The sequence below is a fragment of the Pelodiscus sinensis genome, chromosome 2, assembly GCF_052426305.1.
Source record: "Pelodiscus sinensis isolate ZL-2025 chromosome 2, ASM5242630v1, whole genome shotgun sequence".
Taxonomy (NCBI): Eukaryota; Metazoa; Chordata; order Testudines; family Trionychidae; genus Pelodiscus; species Pelodiscus sinensis.
Window position 1 is genome coordinate 42,076,821 of NC_143053.1, and position 18,546 is coordinate 42,095,366.

The window sequence follows — 18,546 nt, forward strand, 5'->3', positions numbered from 1 at the left end:
AAGGCAACAAGAAGTCTGTAAGCAGCAAACTCTGAGCAATGAGGAGTGTAGCTTTGCCTTCCCACCAGGCAGGGGACTGCAGGGCTGGTGAGACCCTCACTTATTTGTTGCCAAACAAGCTAACTCTGGGGCTCGCCCAGGCTCTTACCAAACTCTCCTGAAATTCAGTTAAAATCGTGTTTTTAGAGACGCAGGAAGCCGAGTCCGGAGCAGCCACCTGATTTACGTTCACTGCGAGCTGCATCACCGGAGCAACACCGCGCCCCCAACGCCCCCGAACCGCCTCGCTTCAGCAGGGGCCAGACACGAGCGCCCCGTTGTCACTGGCGCCCGTTCCCCCGCGGCTCCGGACACCGCCCCCCAGCCCGGCGCCCCGCGGGAGGGGCACACGCCAGGCAGCCTCTCACCTTCCCCCATCGCCAGGCTCCGGCTGAGCCGCAAGGGCTCCCGCCTGCTCCTCCCGCTGCCTCTCCAGGGCGAGGGCGTCTGGTCCGCGCCCCCCGCGGCCTCTCCTCTCCGTGGTCCCGGGAGCGGAGCGCCTCAAACACACACAAGCGGCGGAGGCCGCTCCTGCTTCCTGGAGCCGCCTCAAAGGGGACCCAAGTCTCAGGGAGCGGAGACGTGCGCGGTGCACACCAAGGCGGGTACCGAGGCAACGCGGGGCCTCGCTCCACTTCCGGTGTGACGGGAGCGAACCCAGGGACGTTCACTTCCCCTCCCGTGGGGACAGCTTCCCTCTGTCCCGAGGCGAGCCCGCGGATCTAAAACTCACGTGCGCACCCCAGGGGCGGTGCCGTGGGGTGTCCCAGTTACATACACTGGCTGGGTTTGAGGAAGCACTTGGGCTGTGATTTCAAGCACCCCCGAGGCTAAAAATGTACTATGTGCTTGGGACAGACTAACTGTCCCTCCATGTGTAAGTCTGTTTATTCACAAACTCCTCCAAATGGTAAGAGCAAGGAACATCCAATTCGGTCTGCAGCTTTCTCTGACCATAACTTAACGCCAGGTCAGGGTGTGGTTGTGGAAGGAAAATAGGATATGCCTGGGATGGGATTATTTCTCATAAAATGCTAAGGGAGGAATCTGCTAACAGGCACAGTTATACTGCAGAATGCCCACAGGAGGGATGGGGCGCCTGTAAGTGTGTGTCTAGCTGGGGGTATGCCTCTGGATGTTGCCGTCCATGGGTAAGGTTCCCATGTTGGTGCTGGACATGGTTCCCCCTGCCATGTTGGCTGCCATAACCGGAGGTCAAACCACTCCCCCTCCCCCACCCTTTTCCTAAAGTCCCAGTACCAGATGGGGAGGAGAATCCAAATGGGCAGTGTAGGCCCTAGGGAGCCACCGCTGCTGGCCAGCACAGCCCCATGCAGCCCATTCACACTTTTCAGTCTCTTTCCCTGAGCCCCCCACTTAATCTCTTAGCCTGCCACCCTAACTCTTGCAGCCCCCTGCTCTGAGGGCCCCCCCACCTCTGAGCCCTCTGTCCTGACTTTTGCACTGTCACCCTGTCCTGAGCACCCACCTCCTAACTCTCTGCCTTGACTCCTGCACCCCCTACTTCCTGCCTTGAGAGACCCCCCCCAATACACACAACCTCTTGTCCTGACTACTGCACCCACCATCCCATGTCCATACTCCTGCACGCACGCACGCACACACACCCCTTCGCCCACCACTTCTCTGCCCTGAGCCCCTACAAGGACCTGACCAATGCTTGGTAAATCCTCTAGTGTGCTATAAAAATAAAGTGAAAGATGAGGTTCTCATATATTCCTGTGTCTCCTGCAGCTTCAAGAAGAGCACCATATATCATGATGTATGATAAAAATCATGAATGTTAGCAACTGTAACTAGAAAACATTTTCAATATCCCATTCCCCTCACATGGCTATTTCACAATTAACAAGGCTAAAAACTGAGGCTGCATTATCACAAAGCTTTGTGTGGTCTGCTCTGCACTTAGCACAGCCCTGACTTCTTATGTCCCATATATAGACACAGAAAGTGAGAGGATCTTCTAAGATGGGTGTAGGGACATCATTCTTTAAATCCCCTTCTATCATAAAGTTATAGATCAAGACAATCCAGGCCATTTACACTTTCCACATAAGAGTCCCAGGACCCTGCTATAGCTACAACCAGCATCAAGGCAATGATTATCAAGCACAATTAGATGGACAGGTCATGTTATCAGAATGCATGAGGATAGACTCCCAGCAAAAGTCCTCAACAGTGAGCTGAGACTTGCAAAACACAAGAAGGGTGGTCAACGTAAATGCTTCAAAAATATCTTTCAGCTAGAATTTCAGTTCATGTCGCATAAACATCCACAGGTTCCAAGGACAGACCTGAATGGATAGCACCTATCAATAAATGTTGTAAACAGGTTGAAAAAGACAAATGTGAACAACGGCCTTGTATCCCAGCAAGTCTTCTGTGGGAGCCTGTGCATTCCTTTGTGACTTCTGCTCATGATATTGCTCACAGGTCCACTACCACAAGAAAGCATACAGTTGGTGTGACTGCATTGTTTGATATGATGGTGTGACGGGGCGGAGGCGCCCCGCACTCCAGTCCCGCCGGCGGTCGCTTATCTGGCGGCTCTCAGGGTAGGGGGCGGGGTAGCGGCGTCGGATGCACCGCATGACGCAGGCAGAGTGGCGCAGGGGCCGGCCTACCGCTGTGCAGCAGCTGTTCCCGGGCGGCTGCCCCGACAGGACGCCCACGCACTGCCGGCAGGCCGGGCGCCAACGTGGGGGGGAGTAACGTCGGACCACGGCCCCGCCAACGGACCGGAAGCGGGGCCACGCCGGAAGGGGCGGGATCCCACGGTCCGGGAGTCGGCGCAGGGATTTAAACCCCTGGAGATGCCGCAGAGAGGAGAGGTCCAAGGAAGCAGCCTCTCGCCAGGGCCCAGAGGAAAAGAGGTGAGCCCAGAGGTAAGGGGATATCTAACCGTGGAGAGAGGAGGTAGCCCAGGGCAGGCAAAGGAAGCCTGTGGGCTGGCGAGTTACGGCTGACACCCCGCCAGCCGGACCGGACAGTAGAAGCGTCCGTGTCCTTAGGGCTCTGGGCTGGGGTCTGTGAGAGGGGGCAGGCCCGGACCCCCCTCTCCCCGCGGTCGGTCCCTGCTTAGGGGTCAGCAAAATCCCAGGAAGTGAGGGCCCGGCGAGCCTTGGACAAAACAGACTCAAACGCTGAAGGGTGCTCAAAAGGGTAAAGGAAACATGGGGAAAGGGAAGGGGTACCAGGTGAAAATGGGGTGCACGGCCCAACGCGTTTACAGATGGATAGCCATACATTTTGCTTTGAGTGGTTGTACCCTTGTGGGGAGTTGTCTCCTGTCAAAACGGCAGATGGGTTTTTGTGAGTACTTTAGATCAATGTTTCTCAATCGGGTACTCGAGAGAAGTCTGGGGGGTACGTCAACACACCTGAAATTTGGAGAAAACTGAATTTTTATTTTAAGTTTTACAGCACTTTATTATTTCTGTACTTTTTACACCCCAAAATTTTATCACCCGCCTGGCTATGATTAAGTTGTTTAAACAAATGTGTTGCAATAGTAGAAAAAATGTTGTGTGTCTGAAAACTGTAGGTACTGAGGGTACTCATAATTTTAATTTTCTTTTAAAGGGGTACTTTATAAAAAAAAGGTTGAGAAACACGCTTTAGATGCTATTAATGAGTCATCCCTTAGGGCTCTGCTATGGGAGGGTGGGATTTTCTCTCATGGTCTCTATTCTCTGGGACTGAGATCACAGCTTTCCTCTTATATCTTTTTACTCCATGGGAATATTTAGCCTCATGCTACAGGCTGTACATGATTATGTCACTATGTTGTGACATCTGTATCACAGAGACCCCATAACAAGGGATCCTCCATTTCTTAAAACAGCTGTTACCTAAGACCTGATGAACTCATTATACCAAACACATTTCTTGCAGGGTAATTGCTCATAAGGGATATCATGTGACATGTTTACAGAAAGCTCATAATTTCTCCAGACTTATAACCATTGTGAGATGTGTGTATTGACAATGTATTTACAGTGAAAGTGTGCTTAATGGATCTGGAGTAGAAATTAATCACTATGTATTAATGAGCCTCAGGAATGGCTCATCCAAGCAAGAGGGAGTTATCACCCTTCCTTAATCAGCTGATGTGGTAACACAAGATTCAGTTAAATCAACCTTTTGTCCAAAACTATCAATGGCAAATCATTAGAGGCACTATCAAACAATCAAAACCTCTTGAAAAAGAACGCGAAAAGAAACATAAACAGAATTGTGCCATGGTTATGAATAGAAACAAAACATTGTTTTCACTAAAGCAGAGTGCAAGAAAAGATGTAGTGTCCCTTAACTGAGGAATTGCCTTGGGAAGTAATGCTTACCTGAAGCAGCCCCTGGAAGCAGTGACTCCCACATGAAGGCTGCGAAAGATGGTTCTTCGTACTACTCCATCTGCAGACACCACCACCTCAGCTCCAATTGACCGTAATTCCTGGCCAATGGGAGCTGCAGAGCTGATGCTTGAGGCATTGGCAGTCTGTGGAGCCCCCTGGCTGCCCCTCTGTCTGGAAACCACACAGAATGGGGCAAGGCAATCCCCCAATCTTGCTCCCTAGTGGGAGCTCAAGGGCTAGATTAAAAGGTCTGATGGGCCAGATATAGCCCACAGTTTGCCCATCCTTGTCCTAGGAATATAGGACATAGGTTTGGGAGAAACCTTCTGCGTCAATGAGTTCAAAGTGAAAGACTTGGGTATCTTGAAGCCAGATCCATTCCCTCTTGAAATCAAATGGAGCCTGTTGTCTTTGATGAGTGTTGGATTAGGCCTCAAGGCATATGTGGTTAGGCAACCATAGATAAACTCTACAGAATGCCAGACAACATTCCCTTTGTATATCGTCTAGGCCAAATTCTGCCATCCCATTGAATGAGTCTTATCTGAATGAGGACTAAGGGTGAACTGCAAGATTTGATCCACCATCTTTTGAAACAAGTGCACATTCTGAGTTCCTAAATATTTCTTAAGACATTGTACTTTAAAAACGGATAGGTTAGAAAGAACTGGAACAAAATAACAGAAACCAAATCATAATAGGTATTACCCAAGTGTCATATTTGACCATGTTGGGGGTTGACTATGACCAGGGCAGGGGAGCAACAGAAGAGCTGTACTATCCTGTTCTCAAATGTTGGAAGATTGAGTTGCCCAGGCACAACCTTGGGCTGGGGCTTGATTGTTCTGAATCAGGGAATCCCACACAACTTCCTGCAGCTATCACACCACTATCTCTGAGGACAGCACAGACCTAGTGGGACAGAAGGGCTTACACATTTATTTACAAGACTCAGAAGAAAATTGTCTGACAAGGCATCTGAAGAGGTTGGTGGGAATTGCCTTTAAGGAACTGAATTTTCCATGGCAAGCCACTGTCTGGTCAACTACTGGAAAACCAATTTGATTACTTATCTAGCAGCAGCCACAAGGAAAAAGGAAATTAATCTGTGTATTCTCTGTCGACAGAGAGATGAAGATTAGGCACATCGAAATTTCTAATGAAACAGGGATTTAAATATCCCGTGCCTCATTAGCATGAACATGGCTGCCGCTTTTTTTTCAAAACAGAGTTTTTTCAGGAAAAAAACACGGCAGTCTAGATGTGGATCTGTCAAAAATAAAGCCTTTTTCGACAGATCCTGTAAACCTCATTTTTTGAAAAAACTCCGTTTAAAAAAAAAGCGGTGGCCATGTTTATGCTAACGAGGCATGGGATATTTAAATCCCTGCTTCATTAGCAATTTTGACATGCTTGATTTGCATCCCTCTGTCGACTAGGGATGCAGTCTAGACGCAGCCTGGGGGTGGAGCCCCATCAGCCATCAATCCTGGCCCTCTCCCCCAGAGTTATGGCACACAGCCCCAGGCCCTCCTGTACTCCCCACATAGCCCTGCCCTTGCCCAGCCTTGGCCCCTGGAGAAGCCCCACCACTGGCCAGGGCCAGGTACTACAGCCCCAGTCCCCTGACTGCCCTCCCCGCCAGAGGTGTCAGCAGCCAAGTCCAGGCACCACAGCCCCAGCCTCACCCCGTGAAGCCAGGAAGCTGGCAGCTACAGTACCATCCTCACCACCATGAGCAATCCCGGCAAGCCCCATAGGACAGGGATGGGCAATAATTTTTGATGGGGGGGCCACTCCAAGATTTTGAAAAGTGGTCAAGGGCCGCACTCTTCCATGATATTAATGGAGGAGATGCGGGGTCTGGGATGGAGGTTGGGTGCAGTAGGGAGTGACTACTTGTTCAAATCCCTAGTATAAAGATGGATGCTGGGCCAGAATCAGTTGGTTTCTTGCTGGAGCTGCAAGGGAATGGGTGGTGTGGCCAGCTGCTAGGGAGAATGAGAAAGAGCCCTGAGTTAGGTGCTGGGACTCTATTTGGACAAAGCCCTGAGGAAAGAGAGAAAATGGTGAATGGCTGAGGGGAAGTGGCCCAGGGAATTAGAATAGCAGTGGAACTTGAATGAATGGGTTTTGAACAAGTAGTCGACTAGTAGTCGATTAACTAATAAGCGTAGGCTTATCAGTTAATCTAGTCAACTACTTGCATTTCTCCCCACCCTTTGCTTTCTATCAGAGGCAGCAAGGGGGGCGGGAAGCAGGAGCTAATGCTGGGGGCAGACGGCTTAAAAACTGCTTCCCCGCAACACCAGTTCTGCAGTACTGCTTTCCCCTCCCCCTCTGCACTACTTCCTCTATCAGAGGCAGCAGCGTGGGGGGTGGGGAGATGGTGGACACCGTCTTCTTCACAGCAGCCCTTGTGGAGTAGCCTCCAGCCCTGTCCCTGCCCTCAGGGACTACAGAACAGTCGACTAACCGCTGAAAATTCAATTATTCTATTACCTGCTAATACTAGTTTTCTGGGCACTGTTTGACTGCTTCTCATACAGCTGCTCCAGGGCTCTTAGGCCAGGTCTACTCTAGACCCAGAAGGTCGGGTTAAAGTGCACAACTCCAGCTATATAAAACATGTAGCTAGAGTCAGCTTACCTTAAGTTGAACTTGGTCCCATCTTCACAGTGGAAAGCTGATGGAAGCAAATGCATGTGCTGACCGGAGCCACCCTCAGCATTTGATTTAGTGGGTCTTACCTAGACCTGCTAAATAGAACACCAGAAGATCAATCTCCAATGCCACACGTGGACACATGGCCTTAAATTAGAAGAATTCTCTACTGCTCTTTTCTGGGACAGAGTATGGTAGAGTCATAAAGCGTCCAGCAGGGGGCCCAGTGCACCCTTTCATCTTGACTAACATTTTTAATAAGAAAAAAGAAGAAAGAAGATTACAGTAGGTTTGTCATAAGACATGTAAATACATGTGTGTGAAGGGGAAAGAGGCAGGAAGAACAGTCTGAAATAATTAAAATAAGCAAAAATTTGGGATGACACTGCAAAAGAAAGCGAAGAAACCAAACTCAGGTGTAAGTATACAGAGAATTAAAAATACATGAAAGAGCCATAAACTGTATATAACGTGTGCTTTCAGGGTGTGCTGTTTTTCTTCTACCTCTGTTTCATCAGCAGAATAGAGAGATCAAGACAAAATTGGCAGATCTGACAATTCCTAATGTATAATATATTATGCTGTGTCTTCCATAGCACATACATGTTTTATTTAGTGATAGAAATGTAGCCGTGTTAGTCTGGTGTAGCTGAAGCAAAATACAGGACTATGTAGCACTTTAAAGACTAACAAGATGGTTTATTAGATGATGAGCTTTCGTGGGCCAGACCCACTTCCTCAGATCAAATAGTGGAACCATATATACCATATATACCAAAGGATACAATTAAAAAAAATCCCTGCTTCATGGACTTCATGTTCAAGGCAAGAACAATAAACATATGTGTTCTTTTTTTTAATTGTATCCTTTGGTATATATGGTTGTGACTATTTTCTTCCACTGTTTGATCTGAGGAAGTGTGTCTGACCCACGAAAGCTCATCATCTAATAAACTATCTTGTTAGTCTTTAAAGTGCTACATAGTCCTGTATTTTGTTTTATTTAGTTACAGATGTTTTTATTTTTTTTATTTTGTTACATGTGTATGTGTCCCCTACCCACATTTATTTACATGTCTTGTCATGTCTTTTGCTACCTACATGAGGCGATATCTAAGGAATATGTTTCTTTCATAATGAAATATTAATTTGCATAAATTACATTGACCTGAAAAGCACCCTGTCCTTTGGAAAAGATTTTACAGATTTTTCTTCTTGAAGGATTATCTGCTGTTTGTTATAACCTTCAGAATTCTTCCACCCTATTTTTCTCCTCTCCTGCTTGATCCCAGTGACGCTCCTAATGCTTTTGATCACTTCAGTCTTTTTGGTGAAAAGTGGACTTTCCCTTTGTCATGGGAAGGTCTAATAAAAGAATATTCCTTTAGTACATCACTTCCTTGGTCCCTTTACTGTACCCCACTCACTCTGCCATTGCTTCCCACTGCCACCATTGTTCACTCCGCTGCTAACAGCCATTGCACCATTGTTTATTCTGCCCCCCTCCCTTCCCTGCTATCACCAGCCTCTCAACTGCTACTCCACATTCTGAAGCACCACCCATTAATCCAGGTTTCAGTGACTAGGAAGGATAGAGAGGAACCTCAGTACTAGTGCAGGCTGTGCGGTGTCGTTCATTGCAACACACTGCACCTAAGAACTAACATCTACCCCTCCATAGCAGTAATATCAGCTCTAGGAATCTCTGAACAAAATAAAGACTTTCAGTTGAGTCTAACCAGCACTGTTTTTAAGCACTGGAGGGGGACAGATCAAAAGGTGTTTGGGACTCCTAGACAGACCAGATAGGAACAGCTGTACTCGCCCCCTCTGTTTACTAGAATTTGGTTTCTTAGCAAGTGAGGTTTGATCTAGGATGACACCTCCATCCCCATTCAGGTACAGTTCTGCTGCTCTTTACTCATACAATGAGGATAATTATATTTAATTATTTTTGCACTCACTCCCATTGTTGATTACCTAGGCGAAGTAGTTGTGTTTGTGCAAATATGGTTTACGTCTGAAGTCTTTCCCCCCCAGCTCATCATTAGCTGGCAGGGGAGAGTTTATTCAGAGCCTGCTTACATATGGAATAAAAACAGAGCTAAGACACACATAGAGGAAAGAACTGAACAACAGAGTAAGACAAGTGTTTCATTGGAGTCTCCTGGGACAAGATGCAACAGGGTAGACAAATGACAACATGGAAATTCACAATGGAAGCAATCAACATGACATGAGAAGAAGCTCAGATTACAGCAATAGACCCCCAAAGATTGGAAATGGTAAAGGCTTTGTGGTTTGCGTAAAATAAAGATACACACTAGTCAAGAAAATCAAAGGGGTGTGTGATAATGGCATACAAACATTTGATGGGTGAAAACACAAAGAACAGAGGGATAATTTAAGGTGGTACAATAGAGGAATACTAGCAATCATAGGATGAAATAAAGAAAAGGAAAATTTAGGGTAAATTAGATTTAGGAATGATTTTCCAAAGATAGTAGTGTAATCCGCAATACTTGGGACACCTTAAACAAACATGGGGAAAAAGTACAGAAAATGTACTGTGTAGGGAGTGTAGTTCTGAATGAGTAGAGGAAGATGTAGATGAGTGAACTGGTACAGTATTTTAATCTCTATTCTTTAACACAGTGGCAGAGAGGATGAGAAAAAGATGCAAAGCCTCTTTTAGAAATAAATGAAGGAGAAGTTAGACAGGTGCCACAGGATACAAGTGACGAAAGGTGAATGCTGGAAACACAGTCAGTCCCAAGTTCTGATCTTAGTTTCACTGGTGTAAATGTAGACCCCCTCCATTGACATCAGTAGTATTAAACTGGAGATACACTGAAGGAATTGACATAATTGGGCTCATGGACTTCTTGTTCAAGGCAAGAACAATAAATAAACTGAGGCAAAGGACACTGCCCATTGCACTCTGTTGTTTTATTCATGGTTATTTGCTTTCTAGGGTTGACAACTTTCTGACTGGATGGCCTGGACACCCTTTGTGGTAATGGTGTCTGGTCTGTCCAGTTGGAAAAGTTGGTAACTAATGCTTTTGAATCATGGTTGCGGGGTTTTCCCAAATTAATGCTGGGTTCCTTTCCACTTTTTAATAAAAAGGTTTTTTAGTTATACACAGATTCAGTGCTTGTGAGAAGGGAAGTATTACCTCTGAGAGTATGTCTCCAGTATGGGGTGGATCTATGCTGCAGCAATCAATCCACAGGAAGTCAATTTAGCAGGTCTTGAGAAGACACACTAAATCAAGCACCAATCACTCCCTCCCATTGACTCAGGTACTCCACCAGAATGAGATGAGTAAGGGAAGTTGATGGGAGAGTTTCTTCTGTCAACCCAGCCTGATGTGAACCCTGCAGTAAGTAGATCTAAGCTATATCGATTTGAATTATGCTACTAAAATAATTCAAATTGTGAAGCTTAGATGTACTTATCAACATAGTGTGGACTTGCCTTGACAGGTGCCTAGGGATGGTGTTACATTCCCAGATTATTGGGTTGGGGCTCAAACCAATTTGATGTTGTATTGCTAAGAGGTGCTAAGAGGTGCATACTGACATGTCCCATGGTGCTGTTGAATACACTTAGCAGAATGATTGCACATAATTTTCTATTTTGTTCTCCTCCATTTGTGATTTTTTTCTGGCCTTCTGATATTGAAAGTTTGGCTAAAGTAGATGATTATAAATATTTGGAGTTCAGATAGTAAGGTCTTGATAAATCACTGTTTCAGTACCCTGTAGTAAGACAGACTCTACAAAGATGTTAGACATTCAGGCAATGGCTACACTGTTTCCATTTTCCATAAGAGGAAATGCAAATGGAGCACTCATTTGCATATATCACGCTTGTATTTGCATTTCCTCCTCAGATCCCTTTTGCGCAAGAGCCATTCTTCCTCATTTTTTCAGGAAGAACGGCTCTTGCACAAAAGGGATTTTTTGTGCAAAAAGGAGACGTCTACACAGCTCTTTTTTGCACAAAAACCTCTTGCACAAGGATCCGAGGAGGAAATGCAAATGCGAGTGCGACATATGCAAACGAGTGCTCCATTTGTATTTCCTCTTGCGGAAAAGGGAAGCAGTGTAGACATAGCCTCAATGTTTAGTTCAGAAGACAAGGTTTCTGTTTCTCCTGACTGACTTCATTGGCCTGTGCATTCAGGATTGCAAAGGAATGTCTGACTTTCACTATTCTGGATTTAATGTCTTCATCTGTTCTACTGTTTTTCTTATGATGCTGCCAAGATATATGAAGTGCCAACCCCTTTTGTGTGAGTGTAGTTGTTTCTTGTGTGTTTATTTTCATGGTTTTAGATTTGTTGGTGTTGATTTGTAGCCCTACTTACAGTGCATGAGTCTGGAGCTAATTAGTTTTAGCTTGCATATCAGGGTGGGTATGGGACAGCAGGTTGATGTTTGCCAAATCAAGGGGTTGGACAATAGACTTTTACAAAGAAACTACATCTTGCTGATCTGTGGTCTTCCATTACCATTAGTAAGGTCATGGGTGACAAGACATCCTTATCTGACACTAGCAGTTACCTGTAATCACTTAGTCAATTAGTTGTTATGTATTGCTTGTCATGTCATAATCTCATAGAAGTTCTAATCTATACAGTATTCACAAATTTCTGGGGGATTATATAATGGTGTGGCAACTTCCTTAAGGCTGTTCAACCTAATGTACCAAAAGTCTTTTTGGAAATCTATGAAATTCATGCAGAGTGGTGACTGTCTCTAAATGCAGGGCTGCTATTTGATCTATGCATGATTTCTCCTGTCTGAACCCTTCCTGCTGCAGGGTTCTTGCTGGAGCCTTGTCTCTACTGCAGTGGTCACCAAACAGTAGATTGGGATTTACTGGTAGAGCCTGGAGCTTCTGACAAGTGATCTTGACTGGTATGGCCCAGAAGCTATCAAGTGCTGGCATTTCAGCTGCCCTTCCCCCTCAGCTCTTGTTCTTTGCCTTGCCTGCCAGGAATCTCCTGCTTGCTGTGCACAGTGAGGGAGGCACAGGAGGGAAGGCACTGATGTCAGGATGTCCCTCTCACCCCACCGCTGTACCACCTTTCCACAGAGGGGAGGAGGGCCATGATAGGGCTTTGGATAGAGAGAGCTTTGCTGGCAGCTGCTCCTATGTTTGAACATGCTCAACATACTTAAAGGGGCAGCATGCATCTCTGTCACTCACATTGTGCGTGCCTCTGTCACTCATGCAAACATACTCTGTCGTTCACACTTACCTCCTGATCCAATACATACTGGTGGTGTTCTTTCTTTCAAAGTGTGTTATTTTAGGTGTTTGGCTGGCCTGAGCATTTCATAATTTAATTATTTGAGTGGTGAGTTCTAAAACGCCTAACCTATCATGACTGGAGTAATCACCCCATGGTAATTTTAAAAATATATATATTATATGTAGCTTTTTTGGTTTCTACTGATGGGGCACATCCACACATTACCTCAAAGTTTAATGTTCATAACAAAATTAATTCTCTCTTATTTTTTCCATACAAGTGCAGAACATTGACCAGGAATCTCATGGAATCGGGCTTGATTTCCTGGAGACACCTACAGGCAAATTGTGAGATCAGCCACTAACAGTCCAGCAGTGCAACAGGGCTAAGACAGACTCCCTGCTTCTCCTGGAAGTGGCTGGCACATTCCTGTGGCCCCTGTGGAAGGCAGGGAAGAGAGTCTCAACATTGCCCTTGCCTGCAGGCACTACCCCCACAGATCCCATTGGCTAGGGAATGGAGAACCACAGCCAATGGGAGGCGTGGAGGCAATGACTTCAGACAGAGGTAACAGGCAGAGCCACCTGTCCCTCCTCACGCAGGAGCCACTGCTAGATATGCTGTCCACTTTTGGGAGTGGCACAGGGCCGTGGAGGGTGGGGGGAGATGTGCTTGCCTTACCTCCACTGTGCCACCACCTGGGAGCTACCTTAGTTAAATAGTGCCCTGCTGTAGCCTGAATCCTGTACCCCTATCCTAGCCCTGAGCCTCTCCTGCACACATATTCCCAGAACTTGCATAATGAACTCCCTCCTGCGCTCCAACAACCTGCCCCAGGCTCACCCCAGAGCCCCTCCCATTTTCTACCCCTTGGCCCAAGACCAAGCTTGCATCCTCTTGCACTTCACCCCTCTGCCCCAGCCTGGTAAAAGTCAATGAGAATGGGAGAAGAGGGGGGAAATGAAGTGAGCAGAGCGAGGCCTGAGAGAAAGATGGGGGAGATGCCTGGCCTCAGAGAAGGGGCAGAGAAGGAGGTGGGGCAAAGGTATTTGAGTCTGAGGTAGAACCTGGATTGTATTTAAATTCAAAAAGTGATCTTGGGCTTTAAAAGGTTGGATCTCACTGCTCTACTGCCTTCTTTAGGCTGTCTAGGATAACACATGTAGGTATTTTTCTTCGGATTGACAGCAAGTGAATGCGCCTGAAGTTTTTGCACTGCCTGAGATCTCCTTTCTTTGGCAGTTTTGCTAGATGACCATTTTGCAACTTGTTTGGTATTTTTTCTTCTTCCTGCATCTTTTTTGTCTACTATATTATTTGAGTCTATTTGAAGGACCTCCATTGAGATGTTGTCCAGAACTGGTGTCTTTCCACTCTTTAACTGATTGATTGTCATCTCTATTTCTATTCTATTCACAAGCCCAAGTTGGATGTTCAGACCTTTTACTTCCTCTATATCTGGGGAGTTGAACAGGGGCTTACACTTTGGTAGCTGACTAAAGTATTGCTTCCACATATGAAATTGTTCTGATGTCACTGTTGCTAAATTGTTTTGGTTAGTGTTTATTCTTCCTGTCTAGTAGGGTTATTATATAGCATCTTTACATAACTTTGTGCTGCAGCAACCTATGTTTCTGCTGCCATTTTGTCTATAAAATCTCATTTATCTTTCCTGGAACTTTTTTTCACCTTCTTCTTTGCAGCATATTTCTGCTGAAGTTCCTGTTTCAGTGTTCTCATTCTTTCCTTTTGGATTCAATTTCAGTTTTATTTTCAGTTTTATTCTTCTATTTTCTGTCATATATCCTTAGGCAACCATTCATTGTGGTGTTTCTTCCTGAATCACAGCATTTCTTCACAGGTTTTGATGACAGTTTCTTTTACAGTACATTTCCAAATTTGGAGGAAAGGGTAAAATGAGACCCTTTAGCTGACTTTTAATTTTATATTCTTATTTAGCACTGCTAAACCTTCTTCCTAAGTTTCACATTGTGCTGACTAATAATTGTTGTTGCTCTTATCTGAGCTCACTCTCTTTCATCTATTTCCTACTTGTTTTGTGATGCCCAGAACTAACCATGATACTCTGGGTCAGGTGTTTTCAAGGCAAATTTTTAATAGCCTCTGTTTGGCCACCCACTCTTGCTGTTAGCTGTACTGACATTTTCCCCTACAAGACATAATTAACTTTAGGAAAAACTAATACATATGCACATATAGATGTCCATATCATTGCAGTTTATTTATGTGGTTTTTTTTTTATTTTGCAGACTCAATATTAAAAATAATGCTGTGAAAAGTGACATTTCTTTGATTGTTAATATCATTTTTCATAGCTTAAGGCACGTCTACACAGCAAACCCATTAGTTTGAAATAATATCGAAATAACAGGCTTCTTATTCTGAGCCTGGCATTGAAACATTCCTTGCTTTGGTCCAGGTGCCCAGTGTAGGGCTTACTCAGACAGGACAGCAGAAGGTAGGCAGTGTCCCCCATGATGCACATTGGCATGTCTACTTCCCCAATCCTGATGGTGCAGTTGGGGAAAAAAGTTCCAGCATGCAGTGTCTGGAAAAGGCTGGAGTTACGAAAGATGCATGCACCTTCCCCGACCACCCGACGTTTGATGTCAGTGAATTGGCCTCAGTGGTCCACAAGGGCCTGCAGGACCACAGAAAAGTACCCCTTAATAGCCCCCCCACAATTGGGGAATCCCATGGCAACAACACCAGCGATGATGGGGTCTACGTCACCCAGGATGATGAGCTGGCGCAGCAGGGTTGCCAGGGCTCTTGGGAGGTCCCTGAGCCCAAACGCTGTCCACACAGACACACCAGGACCAACCCCCCTACTTTACTCTATCCCCCATCAGGGCTTTGTGAACAAGGGACTAAAAAATCTTCCAGGTAGGGAGCCTCCACCATGCCCCCCGATCCCTAGGGAAACCCATTCCAGCAGTTTACCACCCTCCTGGGACAATAGCACGAGAGTGCCATACATTGCAAGGCCCTGACAGTCAATCTCCCCATGTTGAACTGGTTCCCGATGGAGCAGTAGCTGTCTGGCATGACGAGCTTCCACGGAGTGATGGTGACCTGCTTCTGGAGGGGGAGGGCATGGGGATGTCTGTCGCCTGAGGACAGGAGCGAGCCACTCACATAGCTCCAGGAAGGTGTCCTTCCGCATGCGAAAGTTCTGGAGCCACTGCTAGCTGTCCAACCACTCCATGATGATCCAGTTCCACCATTCGGAACTGGTGTCCAGCTGCCAGATGTGGCAGTGCACGGTGTACAGGGAAGGGTGGGAGGGATTCTGCTGCATGAGCAGCACATGGAGATAGGAGAGGAGGTGACCCACAGTGAGTTGGGGGTCCTGTTCCTGCAGGGCCACAAAGGCAGCCCACAATAACTGTAGCAGGAGGTGTGGCATGGGGGTCTAAGAGCCATTGACTGCTTGGAGGCAGGTCCAGCTCCATGGCTGGAGTGCTGTGGTGTCTGCAAGGGAAATCAGAGCACACAGTGAGAAGAGTTTGCTGTCCTTCAAGGTAAAGGAGCCGGAGGCATGACTGTACAAGGAGGTCTCTTTAAGCACAAGCCTCAGATAGCCTCAGGAAGCAGCTCCAGGAAGTGAGTACTGTCCCGATGCCCTGCCTGAAGTGCTTCTAGGGGACTTTAAATGTGATTGAGGCTCCAATCAGTGTGGACACACTATTCTGAAATAGCTCAGCGCCATTAAGATTGGCATTTGCTGTGTAGACATGCTATTTCAGAGTTTCTATTCTGAAATAGCTTCTTTCGAAATAAGCATGCAGTGTAGACATACACTTACTTAGTAACTAGCTGGGAAGGGTATTAACAAACATACAAGTAATCATTTGCACCAGCTAGCTAGTAAGTCTGCTGTGATATTTGCATGTTTGTTAATACCACTTTTCTCAGCAGCCTCAGGACAAATTAAGCCCTGAATGGGGGGGATCAGAAGGGGAGACAGTGGGAGACAGAGAGATGGATGCAGGGCCAGGGAAAGTAGGGAGGACCTGGGGTGATTGGGAATGGTGGTCAGCCTGCATGGCTTGAGCTGGGGGTCAGCACTGTAGCCCAGTGGACCAGCTTACTTTTGTTATACAGTAATTCCTCATTTAACACGGTAGATACATTTCCGAAAATGATCATGCTAAGTGAAAACATGTTATGCGGGTTCAATTTTCCCATTGAAAATAATGGAAAAGGTGGGGGTTGCATTTCAAGTGCACATGTGCTCGCAGCTCCAGTCTACACTTGTTAGCATCTGGGACCAAGACATAAGGTTGGGAAAGAAAGGGGACTGGGTTATAGAAAGGAGGGGAGGTATTTGGCTCTAGAGAAGGGAAGGGAAGGGCAGGGGAGGGGGCTTGCAGCTGGTGTCTAGGTTTCCCCAGCTGGCCGGTCGCCAGCAGCTGCGTGGGGCTTCCCCCTGCCCCTGGAGGTTCGCTGCTCACTGCGCCATTCCCCGGCGACTCCCTCTGGGGATGCTTTGCTCCCTCTCCTCTCCTCTCCTCTGCCCCCATTTACAGCCAGCAGCTGGGCTTCCCCAGCTGGCCGGTCGTCAGCAGCTGCACGGGGCTTCCCCTGCCTCCCTGCAAAGCGGCGGAAGTTCGCCGCTTGTCGTGCTGTTTCCCGGCGACCCCTCCTCGCTGGACGTGAGGCATCCAGCTAGAGGGGGTTGCCAGGGAACGGCGTGGTGAGCGGCGAACCTCTGCCGCTTTGCAGGGAGGCAGGGAAAGCCTCGCACAGCTGCCGGCAACCGGCCAGCCGGTAGGGGAAATCGTGTTATTGCGGGGACGGGTCATGTTGTTCGAAAAATGTTCCCTCAAAAAAAATTGTGCTATCGTGAAAACGTGTTAAGCAGGCACGTGTTAAGCGAGGAATTACTGTATTCGCTACTTTGTAATATATTTTACTTTATTATATTCAGTAGTAATGCAAGGAACCCACAGGTTCGAATCCTGTAAGACATTAGCTTTAGCAGTCAACAAGAGGCTTGAGGCCTGTAAACTCTGGCACAGATATACTTAAGTAACTCATAGGTTATAAGAAACTAGAAGTAGGATGTATGGGAGAGCCTTGGTAATATGATATCAACTGACCACAGAACAAGAACTGACACCAGATTCTGGAAGGTTCTGGATGGCACATCCAACAGCAAGTGCTCCATGGCAATGAACTGAGGAATATGATAATGGGTTGAAATCATAGCTATACTAAACCTATAGGAAAAGGACATCTTAGCATTGGCCCGGGGAGGAAATACAAATAAGGATAACCCCCTATTAAATATGCATTAGATATGGTAACATCAGCATAACATATAAAAGTAGCATCCTAGAGTAACGAAGGTAGAGATGTAAACCTTGGGAGGGGCCAGAATGGTAGCCACTGGTGAAGATGAAGAAGGTGACGGTAATGAGGAAGATAAGAATTAACATCCAGGTTGTTCTGCAAGGCATGGTGTAAGTATGGATGTTCCAATGTACGTTTTGTATTATTTCTATCTACCTTGCTCAGTTAATGTGTATATATGTAAATGAATTATTTAAATAAAGAGTTCCTATAGTGTGAGTGTTTCACCTGTGCACATCAGGGTTCCCAACTATAAAATAATGGAAACGAGTTTACTGGGCCTGATCTTGGGATAAGGACCTGTCAACCCTCAGAGTAATATATGGCACATTTCAGATCAGGTTACAACACCAATATGCCCTCTAATCTTTTCCATCCATGTGTGGATTTTTCCATCCATGTACAGTATGCATTTGTATGAGCCCTGAGGCATGTGTGAATTGCACCATAAGTAGAAACAGAAAGCCTAGCTGTGGGCACACTGCTAATCAGCTGGGCAGCATTTGAATCGCTCCTGAGTGGCCACACAAGCGCACAGTTTACAGGGAATACTGGTCAGCACCAATTGCTGCATGGTCAGAGCTGGAGGCTGCATCATACAGTCAGAGCAGGAGTCACACCCATGGAGCCAGGGACCAGAACTAGGGGACAGAATCAAGGACAGAGCCACATGGGAGGCACCAGGGGTCAGCGCCCAAACTTCATGGCCAGCCTCCCAACGTCCCACCATTGGAGCCTGCCACCCAACCACCCCAGGGCTGAAGCCTGAGTTTCACTGCCCTCCATTCAGGTGAATCAAAAAGTTGCCTTGTTCCTGGGCAG

The 18,546-nt window shown here is 46.6% G+C and overlaps 1 protein-coding gene across 6 annotated transcripts in view; it reads right to left on the reverse strand.

Annotated features, from left to right (window-relative positions):
• Positions 1-18,546, reverse strand: part of DPY19L4 (dpy-19 like 4) — a 196,354-nt gene that overhangs the window by 77,669 nt on the left and 100,139 nt on the right. For 2 of the 6 annotated variants that reach the window (XM_089776202.1, XM_075920362.2), the window contains exon 3: positions 7,065-7,174. Coding sequence is in view for 3 of the 6 variants with exons in the window: in XM_014579001.4 (XP_014434487.3) it covers positions 408-417 (10 nt within the window). In the remaining 3 variants the exon portion in view is untranslated. Of the gene's footprint in view, positions 1-148; positions 378-407; positions 648-7,064; positions 7,175-18,546 lie in introns of those variants that run through there. The other 4 variants (XM_014579001.4, XM_075920363.2, XM_006134071.5 and 1 more) reach the window with 3 other exon arrangements.